Here is a 26,093-nt window from a genome sequence, read left to right as displayed (position 1 = left end):
CTTCTTGCTTTCCTCATTAGAAGATACAGAGTCACATTAGTTAACTTCCATTTAATTTAACATTTATTTTCATTTTATATCCAGATGTCACATTTTCTACATTAAAATATAATCATGCTGACTCCCCCCACCCCCACCCCTCCAAAGAAAACAGTGAAGAACTTTACACAACACGAAAGATGGAACGCGCAGAGGAGAGAAGTTGCTATTGCACCCAAGTGACGAAGAACACAGAGACGCAACGGGAGACACGGCAGAACTGCATAGAAGATCGCTCAAGGCTCACACCAGGAAGGCGCAGGAATTCAGAAAACTCTAAAGCCTGGAAATGCTATCGTTTGTGCCACAGAGATTACCCTGAAAAGGTAGAGAGAGGTCAAAAAGCAGAACCAAATAGAGGATTTTCAAAGGCTGCTATCTAACAGAGTTTAAAATATCCATAAACATACGTGCTTTTGCTCCCCACCTTGCCTTCAGCATCTGGTAAACACTTTAGAAACTGAAACCACTGTTAGCATGTCAGAATGTAGAAAGGCTGTAGGGTTTCTCTTCTTTTCTTATACCCCAAACAACAACTCTATTCGCGATTTAAATCATGTGACTCCTCTGCTTGGAAACCAAGTAAGCATCATTAAGACAAGGAGTCTCACTGCTACCAGACAAATACCAGCTGTGCAAAAGTTACAGGATTCTGTGTATTACTTGGAGAGGGAGAGCTGTAAGACACAGGAATCCCAATACATATGTACTAAAGAGAAGAAACTCCTTTCACTCATCTATTCGTTATACAGGAAAGATCAAGTAGACAATCAAAACCATCTGCTTCGAGCAGCAGCACAGCCCAGCAACACAGGCACACCAACACACTGAAAGCAAACATTCAGGAAAGAGCCTCTTGGCCCTTCTAAAAGGAGACTTCTTTCAGACCGGATCTTGCCCCTAATGCAGAGATCAAAGCATTATCACTTTAGAGACTGGTACTCTTGAGGGAGTTGAGAGGTAAGTTCTAAGAGACCCAAATCATGAGACCCTTATCAGGTAACTAACTACTCCACTATGTACAATACATACAGCAATAAGAAAACATCACTCCATCTCTGCAGCTACTTTAAACATAGCACTGAGGACCCAGGTGTTCTGAACAGGGGATATTTTAAAGTCTGTTAGCAGTTTAAAACATTGCAACACTGGCACAATATGTTACCTATGCTTTGTTTTTAATAACAGGGTAACACAGTAAACTCCAACACAAAGGTGGGGATGGGGGAGTGCAAAAGGAATAAAGAAAACAGAACCGGTATTTCACAAGAGCACGGAGCAGTGAGGAAGCAGCAGCTAATGCTTTGCAGAGTCTCGAGGGTAAAATTCGCTGAGGGTGCTCTGAGGGATTCTCTTCAGCATTTCTTTGGGGAAGATTCGAAGCAGCTGCCAGCCAATGTCCAAAGTCTCATAGACAGTGCGATTTTCGTAAGGACCTTAAAAATTGAGATTGAATTAATAAAAGCAAACGACTTCCAACTTAGCAATGCTATTCAGTACATATTGTTATATGACTAGCAGTGTATCAAATGTATATTAAAAAAAAAAAAAAGGACTCCTAAGACTAAATGAGGAGTGAGGAAGAGAGGGCACAGACAGTGAGTACCATAAGGAACCAGAGAAGAAGAGGCAGGTGGGCTAAGAGGGCGAGCAGTCTTGCGGGAGAGGGTGGGAAGATAGATCTGAGATTTGACGACTGGGTAGATACTTGAGCAATGGAAACTAGAATCAATGTTTTGTCCAGAGATCAGTGAGAAAAGTCTCCCAAGCACAGAAGGTTCCCACAAGGAGAAAAGGTTGAATGTGAGGGGGACTAACGCAGATGGTCAGAAGGCCATAAATGTCAGTCAAGCACCTGAACACACACAACCCCCTCAAGAGTATCACTATCCAAAGGTCAGTGGTTTTCAGAGTTGTTAAAATTATTTTTGATGGCAGAATCATCCTGATCCCACAAATAAATCTTATTCTTTGATTCCAAGGCTGGAGGATTCTTTTTTCTAGATGAAAACTTTAAGATATTCAGGTTCTTCATTAAAAAATTTCCAATAATCATGAATAATTTGGGGATTTTAATAGTATTAATGTATTACACAACTGGAAAGGTATACAAACTCTAAGTGTACAGCCTGATGCCTTTATTCCAAAGTAAAAACACCTGTTGTAACCACCACTGACGTTAAGAGACTATCACTAGCATTAGCAGGGGTGACAGGAGAGACCAAGCAAAACAGCTTGAAATTCCTGCTGATGCTATGTCATAAAAACAATTACAGGTTTTTTTAGTAGAGGGACAACCAATAAAATTAGTAATATATTTACCCTGGCAATGGTACATAAGGAGTCAAGGAGACTGGTGAAATGTTGGCACCAATGGCCAAGAATAATGGGACAAAGGTTTGGACTAGGACCTTTGAACTCAAGAGTGGACAGAGACCAGCAGCTTCAACATCACCCAGGAACTCACAGAAATGCAGCATCCCCACCAATGTCTGCTGAACCTGAATTTACATTTTAACAAGATCTCTGGCTGATTCAAAAGCATACTAAATTTTAAGAAATATAGGACTAAGGTATTATAATGGGAATAAAAACAGAATAAGGCTAAGATATTTCAAAGGAAAACACTACAAATTAGTAAATAATTGATCACTGGAGAATAAACAAAGAAGGTTAAGAATAATGCCCAGTTACTAAGCCTGGTTAACTGGGACAATGATTATACCAGAGGTAGATAAAAATTGAAAGGGCACCGCAAGCCAGGTCAGTTGGAAAAAAACTTTGGTTCTGAGTAGACTGAGCCTGAGGGGCTGGTGGCATAAGCAACAATGGTGTCCCTACGGCAGCTAGAGATGTGGAGTCAGAGGTCTGGACAACAGGTAACGGTCCACACACCATAGTCCACAACAGACTGAAAAGTGGACACTGGGAGGGAAAGCAGAAAGAACAGGTAACTGAGCTTTCTGGAATACTAACGATTAGGCAGAAACGTAAGAAATGAGAAAAGGAGATAAATACAGATGAATTAGAAAAGTTCCAAGTCCCAAATGTCAAAGCAGATCACTGCTGACAAGTTAGCAAAAAGGAGAACTGGCAATGAAGTTGCAGAGCAGAGGGCCTGGGAAGGAGGATTCTGAAGGGCAATGAAAGAAGGAAAACAGTAAGATGATAGTAAGTCACCGGAAAACCAAGTCAAGATCTTCCCAAGATGTTTACAAGGCAGAGGAGAATCAAAGGGTTAAGGCAGGCAGGTGACAGAACCTCTTCTCTAACCAGAGAAATAACTACATAGAAACCAACGAGAATTCTCTCAGACTTGGAAAGTAGTTTTCAAAATTACATACGAGGCTTTTTGTGCTTGTAAGACAACAATCACCTTACCCTGAGCAATAAAGTTCCTCTCAAACTTCTGCAGAAATTCCAAGTAGAGAAGATCATCTGAGGTGAGCGCTTCTTCTCCCACCACAGCTTTCATAGCTTGCACATCCTTCCCAATGGCATAGCATGCATACTAAAGAGAAGAGGGCTCCATCAGCTCAGACAAGCTCTCAAAATGCTTGGGCATCTGGGATACAGGAATGGATTGCTCTTGTTTTCCTCACAAGAGCCCATAGAAGGAATTTACAAAAACAATTCACAAGTTCATATGAAAGCACCAGAAGGAATATATTCTCACTCAGAAAGGAGTCTTCAGGCATACAATACACAGATATTCCTAACGCTCTATAAAAAACACACTTCTTCAATATGTTAGTGAGCTCAAAATTTACAGAGCACTTGAAAATCAGAAAACATAAACCATGGAGAAATTCATCTTGAAGTTCTATTTTTTAAAAAAATCTGTGATATCACTAAGTTTACCATTTCTACTTAATGGTCGTAAGTATTTTTATTTGTGTTAGTGTACAATCTTATACAACTATAAAAATCAAGGATTTCAGAATCTACATAAAACTGTATATGTTAGTGTTCTGGTGATGGCTTAATATGTTAACCAAGAAATAGGTTAGAGTAGCCTTTCAGGAATACTATATAATTATCATTAACATTGCTAATAAAAAGTTTAAACAACCTTATTGCTTGGCTTTTTATTTAGAAACTAGACACCATTAGACACAGATTTCAAGCTCATCTTGATCGTCAGCAACTATCCTTATGAGAAAAGGCTGCTTTGGTTCTAATGAATGATTACGTATCCCATTTTCAAGCCTACACTAAAATTCCATGTGGATGGGGAAGAGAAAAGTGATAAGGGTGAAAGACAAGAGGTATAAGCCAGCAGAAGTATCCATTTCTTTCAAACACCATTCTTAGAAGAATGCACGTACCAGCTGGTTAGACACATCGGCATGGTCCTTCCTGGTCATCCCCTCTCCAATGGCAGACTTCATTAACCGTGATAGTGAGGGCAGCACATTGATAGGCGGATAAATCTTGCATAGAATGAGAGGGGAAAAATACTACATTTAAGTACAAAACTCAAGTTTTACTGGTATTAAAAAAGCATTTGGAACTCATTATTACTCCTTAAATCACAGAAAACTGCTGCATTTGTCTTCTAGATGCAACCTACTCTCTCTCTTCCTGGGAAGAAAAGGTAGTAAGAAACACTTTATAGCGTAATATTTCTTTCCAGAATCAAATCCAAAAAAGTGTCACCTATAACACTGTACAAGGCTATTTTAAAAAACTAAAACTTTCAACATCTGCTTGGCAAGTACTACCACATTATAGAGTCAAAATGGTCTGAACGCTGACTCAAAAAATTATACACAAAATTAAAAGATTAACAATAATTCCTAAAAGCTGATTTTCAAAGTCAGCATCTACTATGGAAGCATGGAAAAGTCTGTCTTTCTATTAATAATAAGATTGGTAGATGATACCATTATGAAACAGAATTCCCAAAAAAGTTCTTGGAGACAAGTGACTCCATTTTAAGACACAATAAAGAAAAGTTACAATTCTTAATTCTGGCACTCTGGCCACACCAGAATTTAAGATAACAGAAATGATAATTTTATAGCTATATTAAAAACAATTCAAGTTGATACTTTCTAAGCAAAGCAATTCCTAAGAGCAAAATCCAAGTCCCTAAAGAGTAACGGACGAGCAGGTCTGCAAGCTTCACAGCACTGCTCGCATTTAATACCTGTCTGTTGTGCAGCTGTCTGTCCACATAGATCTGCCCCTCTGTAATGTAGCCAGTCAAGTCAGGGATTGGGTGAGTGATATCTACCGGAGGAAGACAGATAACATTAAGCATGGCATCCTTATGAGTTTTAAAGTGGCCATCTCAGAACCAAACCCACAAGAAGTCCATCTGTACTACCTGCAGCATTACTCAGAACTGAGTGTTATTATAGTCATTTTCTGTGATGCTGGAAATGTTCTGTCTTTGTGGTGTGCACTCCAGTAGCCATTAGCCAAATATGGCTATCCAACACTTGAAACGTGGCTAACAAAACTGACACGTTTAATTTCAATTTTATTTAATTTTAGTTAACTTGAACTTAAATAGCCAAATGTGGCTAGTGGCAACTACCAGCCAGTTGAGTTTGGTTGCAGCAGTTAGATGTGTGCTGGCTCTATGAGGTAAACTGGCTACATTCATAAAAAATACTCTCTCCCTGAGGTAAGTGCTCTGCCCTCAAAATATAAATTAAGTTTCATTTTAAACACAAAGTTCCCTTATAGAAATTTGCCAACCTGATGTATACTGAGAACATTCTTAGTTCATAAGCTATCTCGGATGGATACACATTTCACCATGCAACATGTAGGCATGTACACAAATAAAGCAACACCACACAGGCTGCACCAAAAAGGGCACACAAAGCAACACATTTCCAAATGTGTTCCATTATGTCATTTTGTAGCTACTCCCTTAGAACAAACCACATTTTCATATCAGGGGCAGTACAGAGAAACAGTGTGAATTATGAACTCAAACTGGGTCCTAAATCTATCACTTGCTAACCTTGACAAATCATTTTACCTCCCTGTGCCTCAAACAGCACCTGCCTCAAAGTTGCTATGAGGAGCAAATGAATGAGTATTTATAAAGCACTCAGAACAGTGCTCAATTACAGTAAGTAATAACTTACCGTATTTTTAAGTGTTTTTCAAAAACTGAAATAAGGACAAAAAGGCCATATAAAAGAGGAATTCTGAAGTCGTACCCCAGGAGCCACCCTGAGCACACACACAGACAGGCATTGGAAAGTCATTTCTAAACAGCCCTTGGTTAAAAAATCTGTCTCTAAGTCTAGTGGACTTTAGCAGCTGTACTCTTCACGTGGCACTTAACACGACCATCTTAAATTACTGGTGCACACACATTAAAAAAAAAAACCCCAACTAGACTGAGTAACTTACATTAAGTAGAGACCATAAATTCTTTTTAAAAATTCTTTACATTTAGGACACTGTCCTGTAAACAGCAGGCACTCAATAGTACCTAATAAATGAAAGTTAAAAACTTAAATTATGAAGAAAATTGCTTTCCCTCCACAAAAGGATAGTGATAACTATGGGTAATTTTTAGATAAAAAAATTTTTATTTAGGCACAAATAACCATGATAAACTCTTAGGGGATGTGTTCTCAAAATAATTTCAACTCAAAAAGGTAGATGGGTCTTCTCTCTCCCTAAAATGATTAGGTGTGTTATAATCCAAAGACCAAAACTTACCATCATTAGGCATGGTAAGAATAGGGATCTGAGTAATGGAGCCGTTTCTTCCTTCCACTCGCCCAGCACGTTCATATATCGTGGCTAAATCTGTATACATGTAACCTGGGAAGCCTCGTCGACCAGGAACCTCTTCCCTGGCTGCTGAAACCTAATAGCAAGTCAAGGAGAAGAGTACCACGCACCAGATTAGAACAAGCTTCGTTAGAACATGTTTGTTTGAACATGTCAAAGTACAAAGTTGAAAATCCCATCGTGTTCATTTTAAAGACTGTCTTTAAGGATGATTTAGAAAAATCTCCCAGCGACATAAATTCAAACTATTCTGTAACAAAAATATTGACAATGGGGGACCAGAATGTTTTTGCTAAAATCTTATTGCCATAATTTAAGTTTTCAAATAGTTTGCTAGAAGAAAATCTGCCTACAATTTTATAAATCAAAGGAAGTTAATTTTAAAACAGAAAAGATTCTTGGTCCACAAGATTTATTCCATCCGGTGGAACTAGCCATATTTATGTAATCTAATCCCAAAAAAGGTTAAAAAGGAAGGAAATGCATACCAGGAATCATCTGTTGTGCTTTACAACATTATTTAATCCTCACAGCAACCCTATGAGGAAGGTGTTACCTCCAATTTACAGGTGGAATCACGGGTCAGAAAAATTAAACAATTTCTCAAGGTCACAAAGCCAGGAGTCCATTCCACTGCACAAAATAGGAATGGTGATAACTGATCTTTCCCTTAGAGTCATGGATACTGGAATATAGGCATGCATATTAACCTACAATCAACTAGAACTCTAAAGCATTATGAAATGCAACTTCTAACTGCTACTTTGGCATCTTCAAAGGAGCGTGCTACAGCAGTGCTCCTCACAGTGTGGTCTGCAGACCAGCTGTTATCAACAAGAAATGATCACAGAGAAAGCAAGATACTCATTTAGAAACTCTCATGGCAATTAGGCAGAATAATTTTATGTCTGTTGAATCTAATAATAATTTTAAAATTTGCATTTGTAAACTATATATATTTTTAAAATTTCACTTTTCTAGTAACTCATTTTTATTGCATTTTACAAAAGTATTGGTCTGTGATGGACAGGGGGAAAACTAGTTCTTTACTAGAGTTAGTTTGAAACAGCAATATAGCAGGGTAAGATATGGTGATGGCCCTTAGGGAATTCTAAGAAGCCATGTATTGATAGAGCCTGTCTCTTCAGAAGTCTTTTTATGTGCTTAAAAGAGTAACTTACTCAAAATTTCAGTAACTTGTATAAAACAAACACCCCAAAACTTCTAGGGGGTAACCATTCAAATCTTTCCTTTAATTAAAAAAAAAAAAAAAAAAATAGGTCTTGCTTTGTTGCCTAGGCTGGAGTGCAGTTGGCACAATCATAGCTCACTGTAGTCTCTAATTCCTGGGCTCAAACTATCCTCCCACCTCAGCCTCCCGAGCAACTAGGATTACAAGTGTGTGTGCCACTCTGCCCAGTCAGTTTCTTAATTTTTTTATGGAGATGGGGTCTTGACATGTTGCCCAGGCTGGTCTTGAACTCCTGGCCCCAAGTGACCCTCCTGCCTTGGCCTCCCAAAGTGCTGGTATTAGAGGCGTGAGGTACCATGCCCAGCTTGCTAGAATCTTAATATTGTTCCTAAACACTGGGTTTTCTGAAGAAAAAAGTGCTGAAGAGAATACTGTCAGATTATCGTCTTTATTTTTTAAAATATTAACATCATTAAAAAGGGAATTACAAAAAGGGTTAAAAATTAATAGTCTGGACAGAAATAGAACTTCCCGGGAGAGTAACGAATAAACAACTTGCATTATTTACTTCCTTTTACAATCAGTTTAATCCATGGAGAGAGTGACAGTAAGATAAACAGGCTAACCGTTTACATCTTATCCTCTAATTGCTTCTACCAAGCTGACAAAAAGGAAGTATTTTCCTTTCTGATTTATTAAGGCATTCTACTAATATATGAATAGTGAAATTTTAAAAAAAAGTAATTAAGTAATGAAAACTTACAGAGCGACAAGTTAACCATGAAAATTAACCAATTTTGTGTAACTGAGGGAAAAACACGAACGAGTTACCTCTCGAAGTGCTTCAGCATAAGAACTCATGTCTGTTAGGATAACCAATACATGTTTCTCACATTGGTATGCCAGAAATTCAGCTGTGGTGAGAGCCAGCCGAGGAGTAATAATTCGCTCAATGCTGAAAGGGAACATAAGTCTTAGGTCACTCAAAGCAAAAGACCAAAAAGAAATGATTCTGGAAATAATAGTACAATTCTCCTTTTAAAGTTTTAAATAAATTGAGGAGAGTAAAGCAATCGTTACTTTACAAATTCTTACGTGAGGTATTAACAGTTATTTCTAAATGTCCCAAATTTCTCAGTTATATGGTTTCTCAACGCTGGGGATGGGCAGGGGGGAGTGAAGGAGAGAGAGAGGGAAGAAATGAAAGCCAGATTTTTCAGGTAAGAGGAAAAAAATCATTTATAGAGAGTTGATTGTGTTAGGTAATTTATAAGTATGATCTCATTTAATATGCAAAACAACTCCATGAGACAAGTATCAGCTGTCACATTTTATGAGTTTCAGAGCCTAAGTAATTTGTCCAATGCCAGATAACTACCAGAAAGCAGGGCTGGACTTTAAATATAGGGTTACCTCATCGCTAGGTCCAAATGCTGTCATTACCACATTTTACCTCACCAGCCTTAAGAAACACTTTTGATCCTAAGTCTGGGGCACAGAAACAAACAGCTCTGTTTACTTACGTTGGGTCATTAGCCAAGTTCAAAAAGAGGCAGACATTGTCCATTGAGCCATTTTCTTCAAAGTCAGACTTGAAGAACCGGGCAGTTTCCATGTTTACCTAAATAACAATAATTTCGTTAGTGCTGGGAGAAGAAAAATCCTTAACATTTCTGACGAAAGCCAAGGTACAGATTTGAATTGTTCCTTCTTTTAAAACCTCAAGTACCCCAAAAGTTTTCACAAAAGCCAACGGAACAAAGGGGCAGCTTGGGGCACAAACAGTATTATTGTTAAATTTCAAATTAGTTAAACACTAAATTTTAGTCCTTAGTTTGGCCAAAATGCCAGACTGCAAATTCTTTACCTAGAGAAAAATTCAACTATATATATAGTTTGTTACATTGTTCTCACAACACAAGCACAATTTTATATATCATACTAAAACAAACAAAAAACTTCTACTTACACCCATAGCAGCAAATACAATTGCAAAATTTTCCTCACTGTAGTCTACCACATCTTTGGATTTCTTTACCAAACCAGCCTGGCGACAGATCTGAGCTGCAATCTGATGAGCAAAGCAGAAGAATTCAGCTGAAATCTACAATAACATTTCTACAACAAAATAACTTTTACTGTAAACTTTCTGGAATTGTAATCATAAATGAAACTGGGATGTTTTCGTGGATTTATTCAACAAAACTATTTTGTACTTTTTGCAAAGACATGCAAGGGTAAGCAAGAAGACGTGCATAAATACAGATTTAAGATAACTGGATTAACAAACAATAAGACTGAGCATTTATTTTGAAAACCCTTTATTTGGTTTCTCAGTAACAGTGATGTATTTAGAAATTCTTGTCTGCTAAATTTCATACTAAACCGATCCCAGTCCTCACCTCATTGTGTGGTAACCCAGCAGCAGAGAAGATAGGAATTTTCTGCCCCCTAGCAATACTGTTCATACCATCGATGGCTGAAATGCCAGTCTGAATCATCTCCTCTGGGTAGATTCGACACTGAGGGTTGATTGGCTGACCTAACGTATATTTCCAAAGAGGAAAATTTTAACATGTTGGCACAGTATTCACGAATGAAATCAGAAATCTTATCAAATTAAAAGAAAAAGAAAGCACCAGAAGACCAGAACTACATAAAGCATCTCTCTACTACAAAAAAAAATCAGTTATTTTTCAAATCTGAAACTTGGAATAATTTTTTCCTTTATTCTTTTGTAGACTCACAAAATACAGGGTAGTAGAATTCAAGTTCCTAAAGTAAAATAAAGGTATAGCAAATAAGACAGAAGTCCTAATTTCAAATTCATGGTTTTACCATATACATTTCAGGTATATCCTAGATATTTTACAGTGTCTTAAGATATTATTAATACATAAAATTTTAAGATAATTTCTTAAAAATATATAATTAAATAATAAAATAATTTATAACCTATGGAGTGTGTTGCCTATCTACTTTAAATGATACCACAAAAATCATTCCCTATCTGGCAAAGGTACAAGACAGAGAGAAGCTATTTTCTCCCAAACACAGAAATCCATCCACTATTCCTACCCATGATATCAAGGAAGTCTTCAGCCAGTACAACGGGGCCTCTGTCAATGGGTTTTCCTGACCCGTTGAATACCCGACCTAGAAAACAGTAACAAGACAGGATGGAGTAGATGCTGACTCCTTATGGAAATATATTTAAAAGGAAACAGATCTCTGCTTAGAATGAAAAATATCCATTTACCAAGCATATCCTCAGACACTGGTGTTCGGAGAATATCCCCAGTAAACTCACAGGACGTTTTCTTAGCATCTATACCTGAAGTCCCTTCAAATACCTATCAAGAAAAAGAATGAATCAGAAGGGTAAATTAGATCACGGGCATTTACATTTTATTTGTCTGTTAAACAGCCCTTATAAACTGAAGCACATGAATGTATACTACTGTTGATATAATGAGCAAAGAAATATGATAATAAGCCAAATTGTCAATCTTTAGATCAAGGGTTCATGCTTACAGGTCAAATTCGATAAGCAAGTTAAGCATGGTGTATGGGGGGGTGGGTGGGTGTGTGTTTATATTTTAATTGGCCCCACAAAGCCTAAAAGCTTTACTGTCTGGCCCTTTACAGAAATTTTGCTAATCCCTCCTTTAGCGATTTCTAAAGGGAATGTTATTTGAGAAAAGTGCCATTACCCAGAGTGAGGTAACATTAAAAATTAAGGTGGCTCAAGCCTGTAATCCCAGCACTTTGGGAGGCCGAGGCGGGTGGATCACGAGGTCAAGAGATCGAGACCATCCTGGTCAACATGGTGAAATCCCGTCTCTACTAAAAATACAAAAAAATTAGCTAGACATGGTGGCGCGTGCCTGTAGTCCCAGCTACTCAAGAGGCTGAGGCAGGAGAATTGCTTGAACCCAGGAGGCGGAGGTTGCGGTGAGCCGAGATCACGCCATTGCACTCCAGCCTGGGTAACAAGAGCGAAACTCCGTCTCAAAAAAAAAATTAGGAACTATATGAGACAATTTAAATAAACAGTTTCAGACAGATGACCCTTTTGGTTTCATCACATCATCAGTGAATTCTGCTTTTCATCTCTCCTTCTACATGGCTATTTATCCATTAAAAAAAAAAAAGCCATTTTATTAGTGAAGCTATTGGACTAAGTGGAGCTTAGGTGGCTGACATTGAGCAAAAAAACATGCAATAATATTTTTTTTTCCCTGCAGCTGGTAACCAATCTCTAAAGACTCTAAAAACACTTAGGCAGTGATCATCACAGACAGAAACAAGTAGTGCTCCCTATGTGTGGGCAACTAGGAAATAGTTCAGCTGGCCAGGTTTTGAAAGTGAAACTTACCTGAACTACGGCCTTGGAACCACTAACTTCTAGAACTTGCCCACTTCTCTTCGTACCATCTGGTAAGGTCAAATGGACAATCTCAGCATACCTGGGAAACTAAAGAGAAAAAAAAAAGGCTCAATAACCAATGTTTTAAAAGCCCCCCAAATTATTACATGCTCTGTCTCTACTACGGCGTTGTCTGAATGTGCAACCCCCTACTCTCCAGACACAGGTTTATGCTGAGAGCTTTCAATATCCTCAGGTAGTTTAATTCCTTACAACACACATCATTGACACATATACTAGCAAACAAAGCATACGGTATAGGAGAAGGGTCCTAAATCCATAGAAACATGGCAATTAAATGTACTGCTTTTCCTCTGCATGCATGTTTTAAAGTTTTGAGGTTACAGAAAGGTATCGATAAACATGTTCCCACCACCTACAACTGATGTTTGCTTTCTAGGCTGTGTGTAATCATCTGTGCGCTCCAGGTGTGGTTGATAGGGGAAGAATAAAATGTTACTCAATAGGCCAAGTGAGGTAGCTCATTCCTGTAATCCCAACACTTTGGGAGGCCAAGGTAGGCGGATTATCAGAGGTCAGGAGTTTGAAACCAGCCTGGCCAACATGGTGAAAACCCCATCTCTATTAAAAATACAACACTTAGCCAGGCATGGTGGCACACGCCTGTAATCCCAGCTACTCAGGAGGTTGAGGCAGAATTGCTTGAGCCCAGGAGACAGAGGTTGTAGTGAGTCAAGATCACACCACTGCACTCCAGCCTGGCTGACAGAGTAAGACTCTGTCTCAAAAAAAGAAAGTTACTACAAGTATGCCAGAATTTCCCAAAGCCATTTCATGGGCTACATACAGGCCATGCCCATTTTCTGCCAAACTAACTCTGCAAAGGACCCTTATTAATTTATAATCTCCCTAGCAGTATAAAAAAGTATCCTTTCCCTCCATCTTTGCCAATCTTATGTTTTTAAATTTAATTTTTGTCATTTTGATAATAAAAATGGCATATTTTTAGTTTGCATTTTCTTGACTTCTACCAATATTGAGCATCTTTTCATGCTTATCACTGTCAATTATTCATTCATATTACTGATAATTCAGACTTTATTTCCCATGAATTGCTTATTAATATTCTTTCCTCACTTGTCAAGTAAATCCTTCTTATTCATTTATAGAAGTTTTGTAGATTAGCTATATCAATCCTTTTGTGAATATCTTCTCTGAGTCTACTTCTTGTCTTAACTTTGCTGACGGTATCTTGTCAAAAGTTTTAACACTTTTTATGTAATAAAACATACTGTGGTCCTTTATGACTTTATGCCTTTTGTGTCTTGTTTGGAAAAGTCTGAAGTCATAAAAATGGTCTTCTGTATTGTCTTCTATCAGACTTATGTTTCATTTTCTAGATCTTTAATCCATCCGGATTTATTTTTGGTAACTAATTTTCTTTTATGTTTCTCATTTTTATATGGGAAATCAATTGCCCTAGCAAGATTCTGAACAGCACACTGTCCCCCATGGTCTTGTAATGCTGAATTTACCAAGTTGAATTATTCTGTGTGAAAAGAGTTGATTTTAGGGCTCTTAATTTTGTTCCACTGATACATCTGCTTATTCCCGAACCAAATCCTCATTTTTAATTACTCTTCTCTCATTGTGTTAATTGGGGAGGATCGAGTCTTTTCATTCATGAACATGGAATCTTCACTTATTTTAGGTCTTCTTGTATGGTCTTTCACAAAGTTTTACAGTTTTCTGTAAATGGTTACTCTGGCATACAGAACACTATAAAAATTTTTGTAAACTGATCCTGTATCCACTACCTTCTTTTCTACCTTGTTTCAAACTGTCTGCCACTGAATGACTTTGGTTTTCTGATTCATTAATCAAATTATCAAGAGATGATGATGGTTGTTCCTTTTCCCTTAGAATCCCTTTATATCCTAATTTATTTTCCCCATGGCTCTGGGTAAGTTTTTAGCAGAAAGATGGATAGTGATGGTGAGTGAGGACTGGAAATTTCAGCCCCATCCCGACTTCCTGACAGGGTAGAGGTACAGGAAATTGACTAATCACCACTGGTAATGACTTGACCAATCATGCTTGGGTAATAAAGTCTTCAAAAAAACTTCAGGTAATAAAGTCTTAAAAATAAAGTCTTCAAAAACTGAGGGTGTTTGGAGAGTTTCTGGGTTGGGGAGTAAGAATGCATTCACGTGCCAGGAAGGTGGTCCACCCCAGCTCCACGGGGACAGAAGCTCCTGTGCTCAGGACTCTTCAGGGCCTAACTCCATGATAATCTCTTTGGCTGGCTATTCAGTTGCATCCTTTAATACACCCTAAATCAGTAATAGTAAGTAAACCATTTTCCTGAGTTCTGTGACCTATTCTAGCAAATTATCGAACTGGAGAAGGGAATCTTCACTCTGTAGCCAAGCTGGACAGTAGCTGTGGGTAATGTGAGGACCCACTACTTTTGATAGGCATCTGAAGTGGACTGCTGGTCTTCTAAGTAAGCCCCTAACCTGTGGGGTCCACACCAACTCTTTGCAGTGTGTCAGAAATGAGTTAAATTGCAGGGCATCCAATAGGTGTCTGCCAAAGAACTGAATTGTTGTAGGAAAAAATACATACCTCTGGTGTCAGAAGTGAAGTACACACTGAAAACAAAAGTAGAAAGGAAACAGGAGTTTTCCTTTTACTGATTTCAATGGGAAAGTTTATAGTCTTTTAAGTACGTGGTTTCTGCAGGTTGTGGTAGATACTCATTAAAAGTTAGTTATATTTCTTATTTTCAAAGAGGCCTTTTTAAAAATGAGTAATTTAATCAATTTTTTTCTGTATTTATTGAGAAGATACAAAGTTTCTTCTAGTGTATTCCATGAATCTGTTGAATTACACTGTATCTAATATCAAATTATCTACTTTTGCTAATATTTTAGATAGATATTTTTGCTAATATCTAACGTGAATGTATTTTATTAAGAATCTGGAATTTGTGTTTATAAGTGAGAACAGCTATTTTTCTTTTCTAATGCTATCCTTTTTCTGGTTTGGAGTCAAAGATATGCTAACTTCACAGAATGAGTTGGCAACAGTGCTGCTTCTTCTTCTATTCTGATATAATTTGCATGCGATTATCTATTCCTTGATCCTGTATGTTTTATGTTAAAAACAAAAGCCAAAAACTAAAAACAAAGCAAAACATATCACTATAAATCTCATGATACAAATCGATTTTTCTACAACTACATAAAATTTATTTACCAGTCTTTCCTCACTTATAACTATACCCCAATGTAACATTCAATGAAACTTTTTTAGCTCTCTTAAAATTACTTCCTCGGAGATGGTTTGTAAGTCCTTCTCAGTATCATCTTTCACAGCACCCTAACTGACTCTTCACAGCATGGACCAATTAGACATTGATACTATATTTGCTTCTCCACTATGCTATGCTCAACTAAGGGAGAGCCCATTCTCATTGTTCACCATTATATTTTCTGTATTGGGCTCAAGCACTTAACACAATTGAAGCCCAAATATTTTTTGAGCTGTTCCAATAATATACTTACTAATATTAAAACAACTGGTAGGGTGCAGTGACTCATGCCTGTAATCCCAGCACTTTGGTAGGCTGACGCAGGTGGATCACCTGAGGTTGGGAGTTCAAGACCAGCCTGACCAACATGAGGAAACCCCATCTCTACTAAAAAATGCAAAATTGGCTGGGCATGCTGGCACATGCCTGTAATCCGAGCTACTCAGGAGGCTGAGGCAGGATAATCTCTTGAACCCTGGAGGTGGAGGTTGCAGTGAGCCAAGATCGTCCCATTGCACTCCAGCCTGGGCAACAAGAGCAAAATTCTGCCTTAAAAAACAAACAAAAAAACTCGTATTTTAAAAATGAGTCCAAAAGTTTATTTAACAGAGAATACAGAAAACAATTATAAGATAAAGAAACAAACAAAGCTTCCTAATATTTTCCTCAAAAAACAAGAGTAGGCTCTATTCTTTAAGAAAACGTTAATGGGCACCTGCTAAATCTGGTACAACTTAAGTTTGATTAAGGCTTTGAATCAATCTGCAGCACACTACAAAACTGCAGTCGGGAGTAAACTTGCTAGGTTTCATCTTGAGATTAGTTTCTACAGGTACCTTACATACACAAAAATATTACCTTAGTGATAAAGGAGAAGAGACAATGCACTTTGCCCTTTTCTTTTAAGAAATGTTTCTCAATGTATTTTCTGCTTCCAGAGGGGTCACATGCCAAGCACAAATGCATCATTAACCTCTCTCAACAAACTAGTAATTGTATTGCTCTTCCCTGACCCACCCCAGTAACCAATGCCCAATTACTGTTCTAGAAAACATAGAAATGATATTTTGGTCATATAGCTCAGGTAAAAAGCTCAGCCCAGAGTATCCAATTAGAGACTATAACCTATGCCTCTCTTTCTAAGATAATAATGTCTTTATAATTCTTAAGTATAGGTCTCGCTTAAAAAAACAAAAACAAAAACATGTAACTAAAGACCTTTACAACAAACTGAATAAGTAAAAACTATTCTTTAAGGTTTTGAAATACTCTGTTTTTATACATTCCTTATTTGAATATCACTGACAGACTGTCAAAGACAAAAGTAAGATTGTTTATTCACTCAAGGGCTTAAAATTTAGTAGAAAAGATAAATACTATGAAAAAAAAAAACCCGTAACATATGACAGTCTATGACAAGGGCCATAAGATACTATACATTTTTATAGTACCCTACGAGTTTTAAGAGACACTGAAACGTATTACTGCTGCTTTTTCCTCCTAATAAAACTGTTAGGTAAGACTGACTTTTTGTTTGTTTTGCAGACAAGAGATTCAAGGAAACAGAACTCACAGCAGAACCAATAATGGAATCCTGTCTTCTGACTTTTGGTCTAAAAACTCTTATCTCCTACATAGCACTGACACTCAGTCTAAAGCATCACTTAAAAATCATAACAAAAATTTGAAGTGTACTAAATAGGACTAAACACCACATTTTTAACTACGTAAATAGACTATAACAAATAGTGGTATTACCTTAACATGATCTAAGATCACTAGCGGACCATTGACTCCAGATACTGTCTTGTATGCTGGAAAGAAACACAGAAGAGTCAGCTTTAGTCAAATAGCACAAAAGCTTAAATTATCTCTCTGGCATTACTAAAAATCCTTTCTACTTTATCAAACCTGTTAGAATACAGAACACTCAAATAGCTATGAAATTTTTCAATGCATTTATAAAACATGTCTGTGCCTATTCAACTTTTCATAATCCACCATCATCCAGCCAAAAATATTTTGAGTCCTTACAGTAAGTCATTATTCTAAGCACCCAGCATACAAAAACAAGACACAGAAGGACAGATTCTGCTTGCCTTCAAAAGTTGTCTTATGCGAGGGGGTGGAGTTAGAATGTGATGAGATAAGGTCGCTAACTATGGCCTGCAGAGGGTTTGTGGAAGCACAGCAAAAGAGAGGAATAGTTCTTACCTCAGAGAGAAAAGGAAAAACTTGATAGAGGAGGTGGCATTTAGCTAAGTAGACAAAGAAAAGGAATCCTTAATGTTAAACAGAAGTGACAAAAGTCACAAAGGAAATCAGAGAAATTGCAGCCTGTAAGGTAAAAAGCCACAATTAAATGGTGTCATAAAAACTATGAGAAAAGGGCCCAGTGTGGTGGCTCGATTATGAAGTCAGGAGATCGAGACCATCCTGACCAACATGGTGAAACCCCGTCTCTACTAAAATATAAAAAAAATTTGCCAGCCATGGTGGTGCGCACCTGTAGTCCCAGCTACTTGGGAGGCTGAGGCAGGGGAATCGCTTGAACCCAGGAGGTGGGGGTTGCAGTTAGCCAAGATCGTGCCACTGGACTCCAGCCTGGCAACAAAGCAAGACTCTGTCTCAAAAAAAAAAAAAAAAACCTAGGGGAAAAGAGCTTTCGAAGGAGGGAGTAGGCAATGGAAAGAAAGGCCAGGAGTCAAACAAGATAAGGAAAACATCCTTTAAAAAAAGAGTCAAATGTTACTGCGAGATTAGAGACTGGTGTTTTCTACTGCAAAGTATGCCGTAGGAATAAACTGCTGCTCTATTTCAGCAGGTCCTACCCAAAGCCCTCACCCTATCATACCTGTGTGGCAAGTGAAACCGGGATTAGGTATAAGAACACTCAGGGGAGAGTAATTCTACCAGACACCTACAAAATTCATTAAATTTCATATGCAGAACAGCTGAAAAAAATACATGAACTAAAGTTTTGAAGAGAATTTACTATAAGGCCTAAAATAATTACTATGAAGCTGTCGAGCAACTGGGAATTTTTCATTTGCTTGATTTCTTTTGAGGTCTTATAATGAGCTTGCACAGAGATTCCTGGCACAGATATGGACTCCGAAGAATGAGGAAACCATTTACTAACCAGTCTGTCCACTCAACGGGGTCTGGAATTAAAAATTACAACTCCTTCAGCCTGAGGCTGAGAAGCCAGGGCCCTGATACAAATGTTGGGATGGAAGAGACAGCGCTATCATGGCATCCATCTTTCATGCTAAGAGGAAGTTTAAATTGATCCAGACATCAAATATTTGCTTGAACCCATCAGTAAGTGTACTGTAACTGTCTCAACAGAGGCCCCCCACAACTGAAGTGTATTTTTTTTTCACTTGAGATAAAAAGCAAGCTACTTGGATGGTAAAAGGATTAATCATTCCCCTAGAGTACTAGAAAGACCCCATTTGCCGCCACTTTTATGAAAACTATCCCCACTGTATTAAAATGTTCTAATACTCGTAAAAAACATAATTCTAACACTTGAAAAAATTTCTTCATTGTTCTCATTTAAAAAAGATTCCCAACATTGCTTTTCAATGACTTTCTAAAATTGCTAAGTGGAAATGGAAAGTGAGCTACATTAGAAACATGTTTTCTTGAAGTCAGTTTTCAAAAATACAGAAACGCAGACCTTTCCAAAACCTTTACCAAACAGCTGGGGTCGGGGAGGGGATATGGTGTTGAGATCTATGAAAAACTGTTTTGAATAAAATGCAACATCAGTAAAATACATCAGGTTAAAATTCTCTTTATTTTTCCAACATGATTGTATCTACTTTAAATGTCTAATTTCTACAACAATATTACTTCAGAATCTCATGGCTAAAATTCAAGCTCATTCCAAACTATGAAATTTTGCCAGTCACAAGCAAAAGTATGACCAAGAAAAAGAAACACTAGTCATAGCTTCTCCTGGAAACAGTGAATCCAGTTAACTTCTACTACAGAAAACAAGATTCTACTTCTTCAAATCTCTCTAAATTTGCAACAATGTAGACAGCCTTTTAAGAAGCCAGTAAGTAACCTTGCAAATTAATTGGTAACACCAACACACATTTGTAAGTACATTTTAGTAATTCTCATTTAATCTCCATAACAGACACGAGTCAGCTATCATTATTCTAAGTTTTAGAAGAGAAAAATTATTCTCAGAGAATATACTGTGTCTTGCCCAAGGACACAAGTAACTAGCCCAAGGATCTGAATATACAGTCTGGCTCCAGAGTCACTTATTCTTTGACTCTATTACAGACCAAATTCTAAAACTGAACTGGTCCATTTTTTGTAGTATGGTATCTTGTTAGAATTATGAAGCAACACCACCCTAAAAAATTTCACAAGCCTGCAATTTTAGTTACGAAAAATAGGTTTTTACTGTTTAACACACTAGACAATATTTCCCTGTGTCTATCATAATGAGGAAGGAGACCCAGGTATGTGGAATCACCTCCCCCTTGACTTCCACAGTACATTTCAGTAGAAGAAAAGGCTGGCTGACTGGAGCCTCCTGAATCCCCTTCCTGTAGACGGCAGGCTTGGTATTGGGGAAACTCTCCAGAAGACAGTTTTTACTTAAAACAAGATCAAACCTCCATCCGGAGACCAGAATCTTTTCACATGTGATTCCTAAAACTATAAACCCGAAACCATTCATATGTGATTTCTAAAACTGTAAACCCGAAACCCTTTCATGTGTGATTTCTAAAACTGTAAACCCAGAAACCTTTTCACATGTGGTTCCTAAAGCTGTAAATCCAAAACCCTTTTCACCCGTGATATCTAAGGCTGTAAACCTAAGATTTTTCCACCTGCAGTATCTAGAGTGTAAGCCTATATAAAGGCAGAACCTTCCTTTGTTAAGGGTTTTAGACAAATCATTGCCCGGCTCCCGGCCATAATAAAGCCCTTTTCCTTCCCACTCAGTGTTCAAGAGAAGCTCTGTTTCTCCCAGCCGCTCCTGCTACAATAAAACAAATCTTTTTCCAGTGGAGTCATAGCCACCATAAGAGTTTAAGTAGAGAATGGAGTATCCGGTGGAGGTGCTGTAGCAGTTTTCCTGCAATGGAAATCATGAAAAACATGAGGCGATCAGGAGATACTTCTGATACAAACTAGAGATGAAAACATGCTTGGTTTAAATTCAACTGACACATAAAAACTAAGCTGACACATGTTATAATCCAAACAAGATAAAAATTCGACCCAGCTTTATAGTTGAAAAGAGCTTCATGCTTTTACAGAGCATCTTCAGATAGGCTATCTGATTTCATCTTCACGGAACACAATGAGGTGGGTGCTATGGTTTAAATATCCCCTTGAAAACTCCAAAACAAGTTGAAACTTCATCCCTGACGTAGCAGCATTGACAGGTGACGTCTTTAAGAGGGGACTGCGTCCTGAAGGCTCTGCTCTCCAAAATGGATTAATCCATTCATGGGTTAATGAGTTATCATGGGAAGGGAACTGGTGGCTTTACAAGAGGAAGAGAGCTGAGCTAGTGCCCTAGCATTCTCAGCCCCCTCACCACGTGATGCTCTGAACCACCTTGGGTTTCTTTCAAGTCCCACAAGAAAGAAGGTTCTTATCAGATGTGGCCCCTCTACTTTGGACTTCGGACTCCAGAACTTTAAGAAATACATTCCTTTTCTTTATAAATTACCCCATTTCAGGTTTTCTGTTAAAAGCAACAGAAAATGGCTAATACAGTAGGCAAGGCTGATATATCCTAAGGAAACTAAAGTCCTAAGTTTGTTTTTAAATGGGAGAGTCAGGTTTCTGTTTCATTTTTCTTTAATTTTAAAATTGGTACTCTAAGACCCTTATAATATTTCTGGCCCTAGTCTCCAGTACAATTGAAAAGTATAAAGAACATACAGCTTCTAGCACTTGGACTGTAAGTGGGGACTAAAAGACAATTAGTATAATGGTACTAAAACTATTTGCAAAGAAAACCAAGCAAAATGATAACAAACACTACCTTTTATCTCTCAACAGTTCCTCACCATTAACAGCCCAAAACAGAAATACCAGTTTAGAGCATGGCTGTCAAAGACATTACGTTGCTCTTCAAAAAAGGCAAAAACCCATTTGCAAACTACCTAAATATTTCTATTTAGCAAAATACTGACCACTCTTCTCTCCAAATGAACAAGAATTTGAGTCCGTAGATGGGTGTATGGGGGATAATCAGAACTTCTGACAACACAGAAGAAACATGCTTATCATATTCTGAACATTTTTACAACCAAAATGTCTTGGCTTTGATTCTTAACTATCATATCAAGCAGACATTTATGAAGTAACATTTAAAAGCCCAAATCTACACAGGTTTTAAGGAGCACATATTTTGTCAGATGACATCCTCTTCCTCCTGTAGTATAGAAGACTGTTCAACACTACTAACACCATTTAATGATTATGAAATACTCCGAACAAAAGTTGGCAGCCATTGCATAGTAAGAGTCCTAGTCTTTTAGCCTCCGCCTTATTAGCAAAACAAAAACCCAGAGCAATCATCTTCTCTTGTGCAAGAAGAGCAGAGACCCACACCCTGAGCAGTGGGTACCTGAGAAGAGGTTCTAGGAAAAAAAGCAAGAAGATTCCTATTTTGACCTTTTGCAGGGATAGCTCTGCTTTATGATTTAAGAAACTTAAGGTCAGTTGATCTAGGGTCTCGAGAAAAATGGAGGTGACCAAACTTAAAATACATAGCATCCAACAGCTCTATGTATGTTGTTGAAGCCTTTCTTTTAAAAGAAAATCAAGTTTTCATTCCCTGTGACTTCAGAAATTCAACTAAAATGCTCAAGATAATTTCCTAATTTCAAGCCTGAATATGTTTTCCATTTCTTGTTAAAAGTCCTATAATCTTGAAGCTGTTTTTAAAAAGGATCTACTTTGTATAGTGGCGCTGTCAATATTACTCCCTTTCTTCATTCAAAAAGCACACCTTTTTGAGTTTAAATGCAAGTTACACAATTACAAGACACATTCTATGTGCCAGGCACTGTGCTAGGCAGTGGGGACACAAAAACGATCCCTGACCTCTAAAGGTTCGTGTGAGGCTTTAGGCTGGGTGCCGTAGCTCACACCTGTAATCCCAGAACTTTGAGAGGCCAAGGCGGCCTGATCGCTTCAGCTCAGGAGTTGGGAGACCAGCCTGGGAAAAAACATGGGGAAACCCCATCTCTACCAAAAATACACACACACACACACACACACACACACACACACAATAATTGCACAACCCCTTAAATGATATCATCAATCTTTATTTACAAAAATTAAGAGGTTGGCCAGGTGCGGTGGCTCACGCCTGTAATCCCCACACTTTGGGAGGCCAAGGTGGGCGCACTGCCTGAATTTAGGAGTTGGCGACCAGCCTGGGCAACACAGTGAAAACCTGTCTCTACTAAAATACAAAAAATTAACTGGGCATTGAGGCATGCACCTGTAGTCCCAACTATCCGGGAGGCAGAGTTGCAGTGAGCCAAGATTGCCCCACTGCACTCCAACCTGGACAACAGAGCGACTGTCACAAAATAAATAAATAAGTAAAAGGTTAATCGGTATTTATTCAAAAACAATTAAAACTTTTGAGTAGAATTAAAAATGTGGCAAAAGAAGAAGATATTAAAATGCAACTAGTTGTTAGCCTAAGTGTGATATCATTTATGTTTTTTAGATTACACGGAGACATAAGGGAAACTCAACCGGGCATTTCAACTTCCTACTCTGACTCCACCCATGTTCAGAATCTATCCACTGAATTATTAGAGCAAGGAGTTTAAATGCAAGTTACACAATTACAAGACACATTCTATGTGTCGGGCACGGTGTTAGGCAATGGGAACAAAAGAAGGATCCCCGACCTCTAAAGGTTCAGTGTGAAGCCCTATGCTACAACAGTTTTGCCAACAATAATTTCTAGAAAAATCCTTCAGCAATTGGCTAAGCGCGTAAAAACCATAGAGAAATCATATTCATCTCTCCTAAAGGTTTACAACCTTAATCATGGAGTACTCCTTAAACAACATTATTTCAGTTGATATTCTGAATTGACACTGAATGATTAATTCTACTGCACCCTTATAACCTTTTTTTGAGAGGCACTACTACGTCGATCTGTTCTGCCCAAAGAAAAGCAATGCATACAAATGCAATTCATACAAGAGAATTTGTAATTCGTAGGTATAAATTTATTGCCAAGGTCTGCATAAGAATGCAACATCTGTCGATTTCCTGAATTATCTACTTCAGCTTATATAAACCCCAACAGACATTTTCTAATTCGAAGAATTCCCAGTGTAAAAGGCACATCTCAGCAACCCAACGAATCAAATGTTTTCCTTTTTCTTCACACTGCAGTGCTATCACATGACCCAGTGACAGATCAGGATGTGGATTAGTCAGGCTTCAGATTGCCCAGACTAACACCCTTCATCTGAAATCCTTTTTTAACAAATCGGCCACCTACAGACACACTAGGGCAATTAACCAGTGAAAATGCAGTCTCACCACCAGGGGAAACATCATGTGCTTTTCCCAGTTTTTTAAAAAGTCTATTTCGAGGGCTCATCGCCAGTTCCCAAGAAAGCTGTGAAGAAGTTAAGACGCTACACAACTGCATTCTCTAGTAATCAAGAACCATTGCTTTTGGAATTGCTGAGCTATCCACTTAAACCTAGCTCATTAAGGCCTTTTTATTTAGATAATCAAAACACTTAAGCCTATGCACACATACCAACCATGGGCAAAGCCACTTGCCTTCTCCCAAAGAACCTTGCACTCAACCAAGTTTGGTTAACTAGTCAGTAAATGAAGAGGCCACGGTAGAAAAAGGCCCAGCGGAATTAAAAAATTTGGATTTTTAGTCCCTGCTCTGCCAATAATTAAGTGTCTGAAGCATGGCAAATCCTACCCCTCCCAGAACCTTGGGCTTCTCACCTGTAAAATGAGAGGGTTGGACTGCATGACCTGCAGGGTACTTTTCAGCTCTAGCGTTCTCTGATATCTAGGTGTCCTCCTGTGGAGCAGCCCCTCCACCGAACACCAAGCCCCATCTCCCTCTGGCTGCTGGTCTGATCTCCATCCACGAAAGGCCTGACCACGTCAGCGATGGCTGCTACCGTCTGCCCTCGGCAGGAGCTGAAGACCCCCACTGAGGTCCTTACTAGGGGGAATGGAGGGGAAGAGGCGTTCCCTCGACCCCTAGATATCCAAATGAAGTCAGGGGAAGATTAGACTGGAGTGACAAGAAGTGGCCCTAGGGGACAAGAAGCAAATGGCTTCAGAAGGCTCCAGCCTAGGGAAGCTGGGGAGGGGAGAAGGGAGAGCAATAGCCAAGAGCCCACCAACCCCAGGAAAAAGTTCCCGCTGATGCTCTTCCCCACGGCCCACCTCCTGGAAATATAAGGTACAGGCAAATCTCCTTCCAAAGAAACAAGTGGGTCAGGGTAGGAGGGGAGACGCAGGAGGGAAAAACAAATCCCACCCCCTACCCGCTGGCTAAGCAGGTGAGTGGCAGCAAAGGGCTAAGCTAGGGAGCAAAGACCGGAGACGTCTTGCTCTCTGATACTCACTGAGACGAGGCTGGGAGAGGTAGTTCCGACTAACTGCCAGCGCCTGCTCCCGAGCTCCCACCGCCGGCCCACCGGCGGGCACAGGTAGCTCGGGTGCGGCCCCGTTGACGATTCCCCGCATCGCCCGCAACGCCATCTTGTCTCCTCCGTCCCGACTGGCCCAGCAGCAACGCCGCACATGCGCGGATATACCAAGGCGGCCCGCGCCACCGGCTCCGCCCATGCGCGCTGCGGCGTCCCGGCCTCGCTCCGCCCGCTTCGCGGCCGGCCGCCCCCATCCTCGTGACTTGGCGCCGCGCGGGCGGGGCGGGACTGCAGGCGAGAGGAGCTGACCAGAGTGCTGGGAGGCGGGCGCGGGCGCGGAGGAAAGGGAAGCGAAAGAAGGGAGATGGAAGGAGAGAGAGCAACACCAGCGGAAAAAGACGCGGAACAGCGAGGGTGACGGGGAGGAAGGCAAACACGTCTCAAGCTGTGAAAACCGCTTTGAAAAACAGAAGCAATGGAAAACATGTTTCAGTGATTATTAACACATGTGGTGGTATCATTTAGTTCACTTTACTCCCTTCCCAATTCGTTCACGCCTGTATCCATTCAACAAAATATATTGGCTTGTTATAGGATGTACGTAGCGGTGTGAAACATAGGAACAGATTTGGAAACTGTCTGAGGGGTGGGGACTAGCGTAGGATGACAGCCCAGGCTGGAGACTGGAGCCAGGGAATGCATTATTATTGAGTGAGAGTCTCATTCTGT

General features: G+C 39.1%; 1 protein-coding gene across 3 annotated transcripts in view; it reads right to left on the bottom strand.

Moving 5' to 3' along the window:
- Positions 1 to 25,476, bottom strand: part of ATP6V1B2 (ATPase H+ transporting V1 subunit B2) — a 30,619-nt gene extending 5,143 nt beyond the window's left edge. Inside the window, exons 1-14 of one of the 3 annotated variants that reach the window (XR_010339629.1) lie at positions 25,341 to 25,476; positions 17,464 to 17,519; positions 12,378 to 12,476; positions 11,259 to 11,352; positions 11,078 to 11,155; positions 10,402 to 10,541; positions 9,969 to 10,070; positions 9,523 to 9,620; positions 8,831 to 8,954; positions 6,733 to 6,883; positions 5,192 to 5,274; positions 4,368 to 4,472; positions 3,421 to 3,550; positions 168 to 1,475 (exon numbers count right to left, since the gene is read on the bottom strand). Coding sequence is in view for 2 of the 3 variants with exons in the window: in XM_012435265.2 (XP_012290688.2) it covers positions 1,336 to 1,475; positions 3,421 to 3,550; positions 4,368 to 4,472; positions 5,192 to 5,274; positions 6,733 to 6,883; positions 8,831 to 8,954; positions 9,523 to 9,620; positions 9,969 to 10,070; positions 10,402 to 10,541; positions 11,078 to 11,155; positions 11,259 to 11,352; positions 12,378 to 12,476; positions 17,464 to 17,519; positions 25,341 to 25,476 (1,536 nt within the window). In the remaining variant the exon portion in view is untranslated. Of the gene's footprint in view, positions 1 to 40; positions 1,476 to 3,420; positions 3,551 to 4,367; positions 4,473 to 5,191; positions 5,275 to 6,732; positions 6,884 to 8,830; positions 8,955 to 9,522; positions 9,621 to 9,968; positions 10,071 to 10,401; positions 10,542 to 11,077; positions 11,156 to 11,258; positions 11,353 to 12,377; positions 12,477 to 17,463; positions 17,797 to 25,340 lie in introns of those variants that run through there. The other 2 variants (XM_012435265.2, XM_064368774.1) reach the window with 2 other exon arrangements.
- Positions 25,477 to 26,093: the final 617 nt, after the last annotated feature.

Source organism: Aotus nancymaae, unplaced genomic scaffold (assembly GCF_030222135.1).
Source record: "Aotus nancymaae isolate 86718 unplaced genomic scaffold, 86718_ANA_hifiasm-v0.15.2.pri h1tg000079l, whole genome shotgun sequence".
Lineage (NCBI taxonomy): Eukaryota > Metazoa > Chordata > Mammalia > Primates > Aotidae > Aotus > Aotus nancymaae.
Note: the sequence above shows the minus strand (reverse complement) of the source record. Positions and strands in the feature narration are given on the sequence as shown.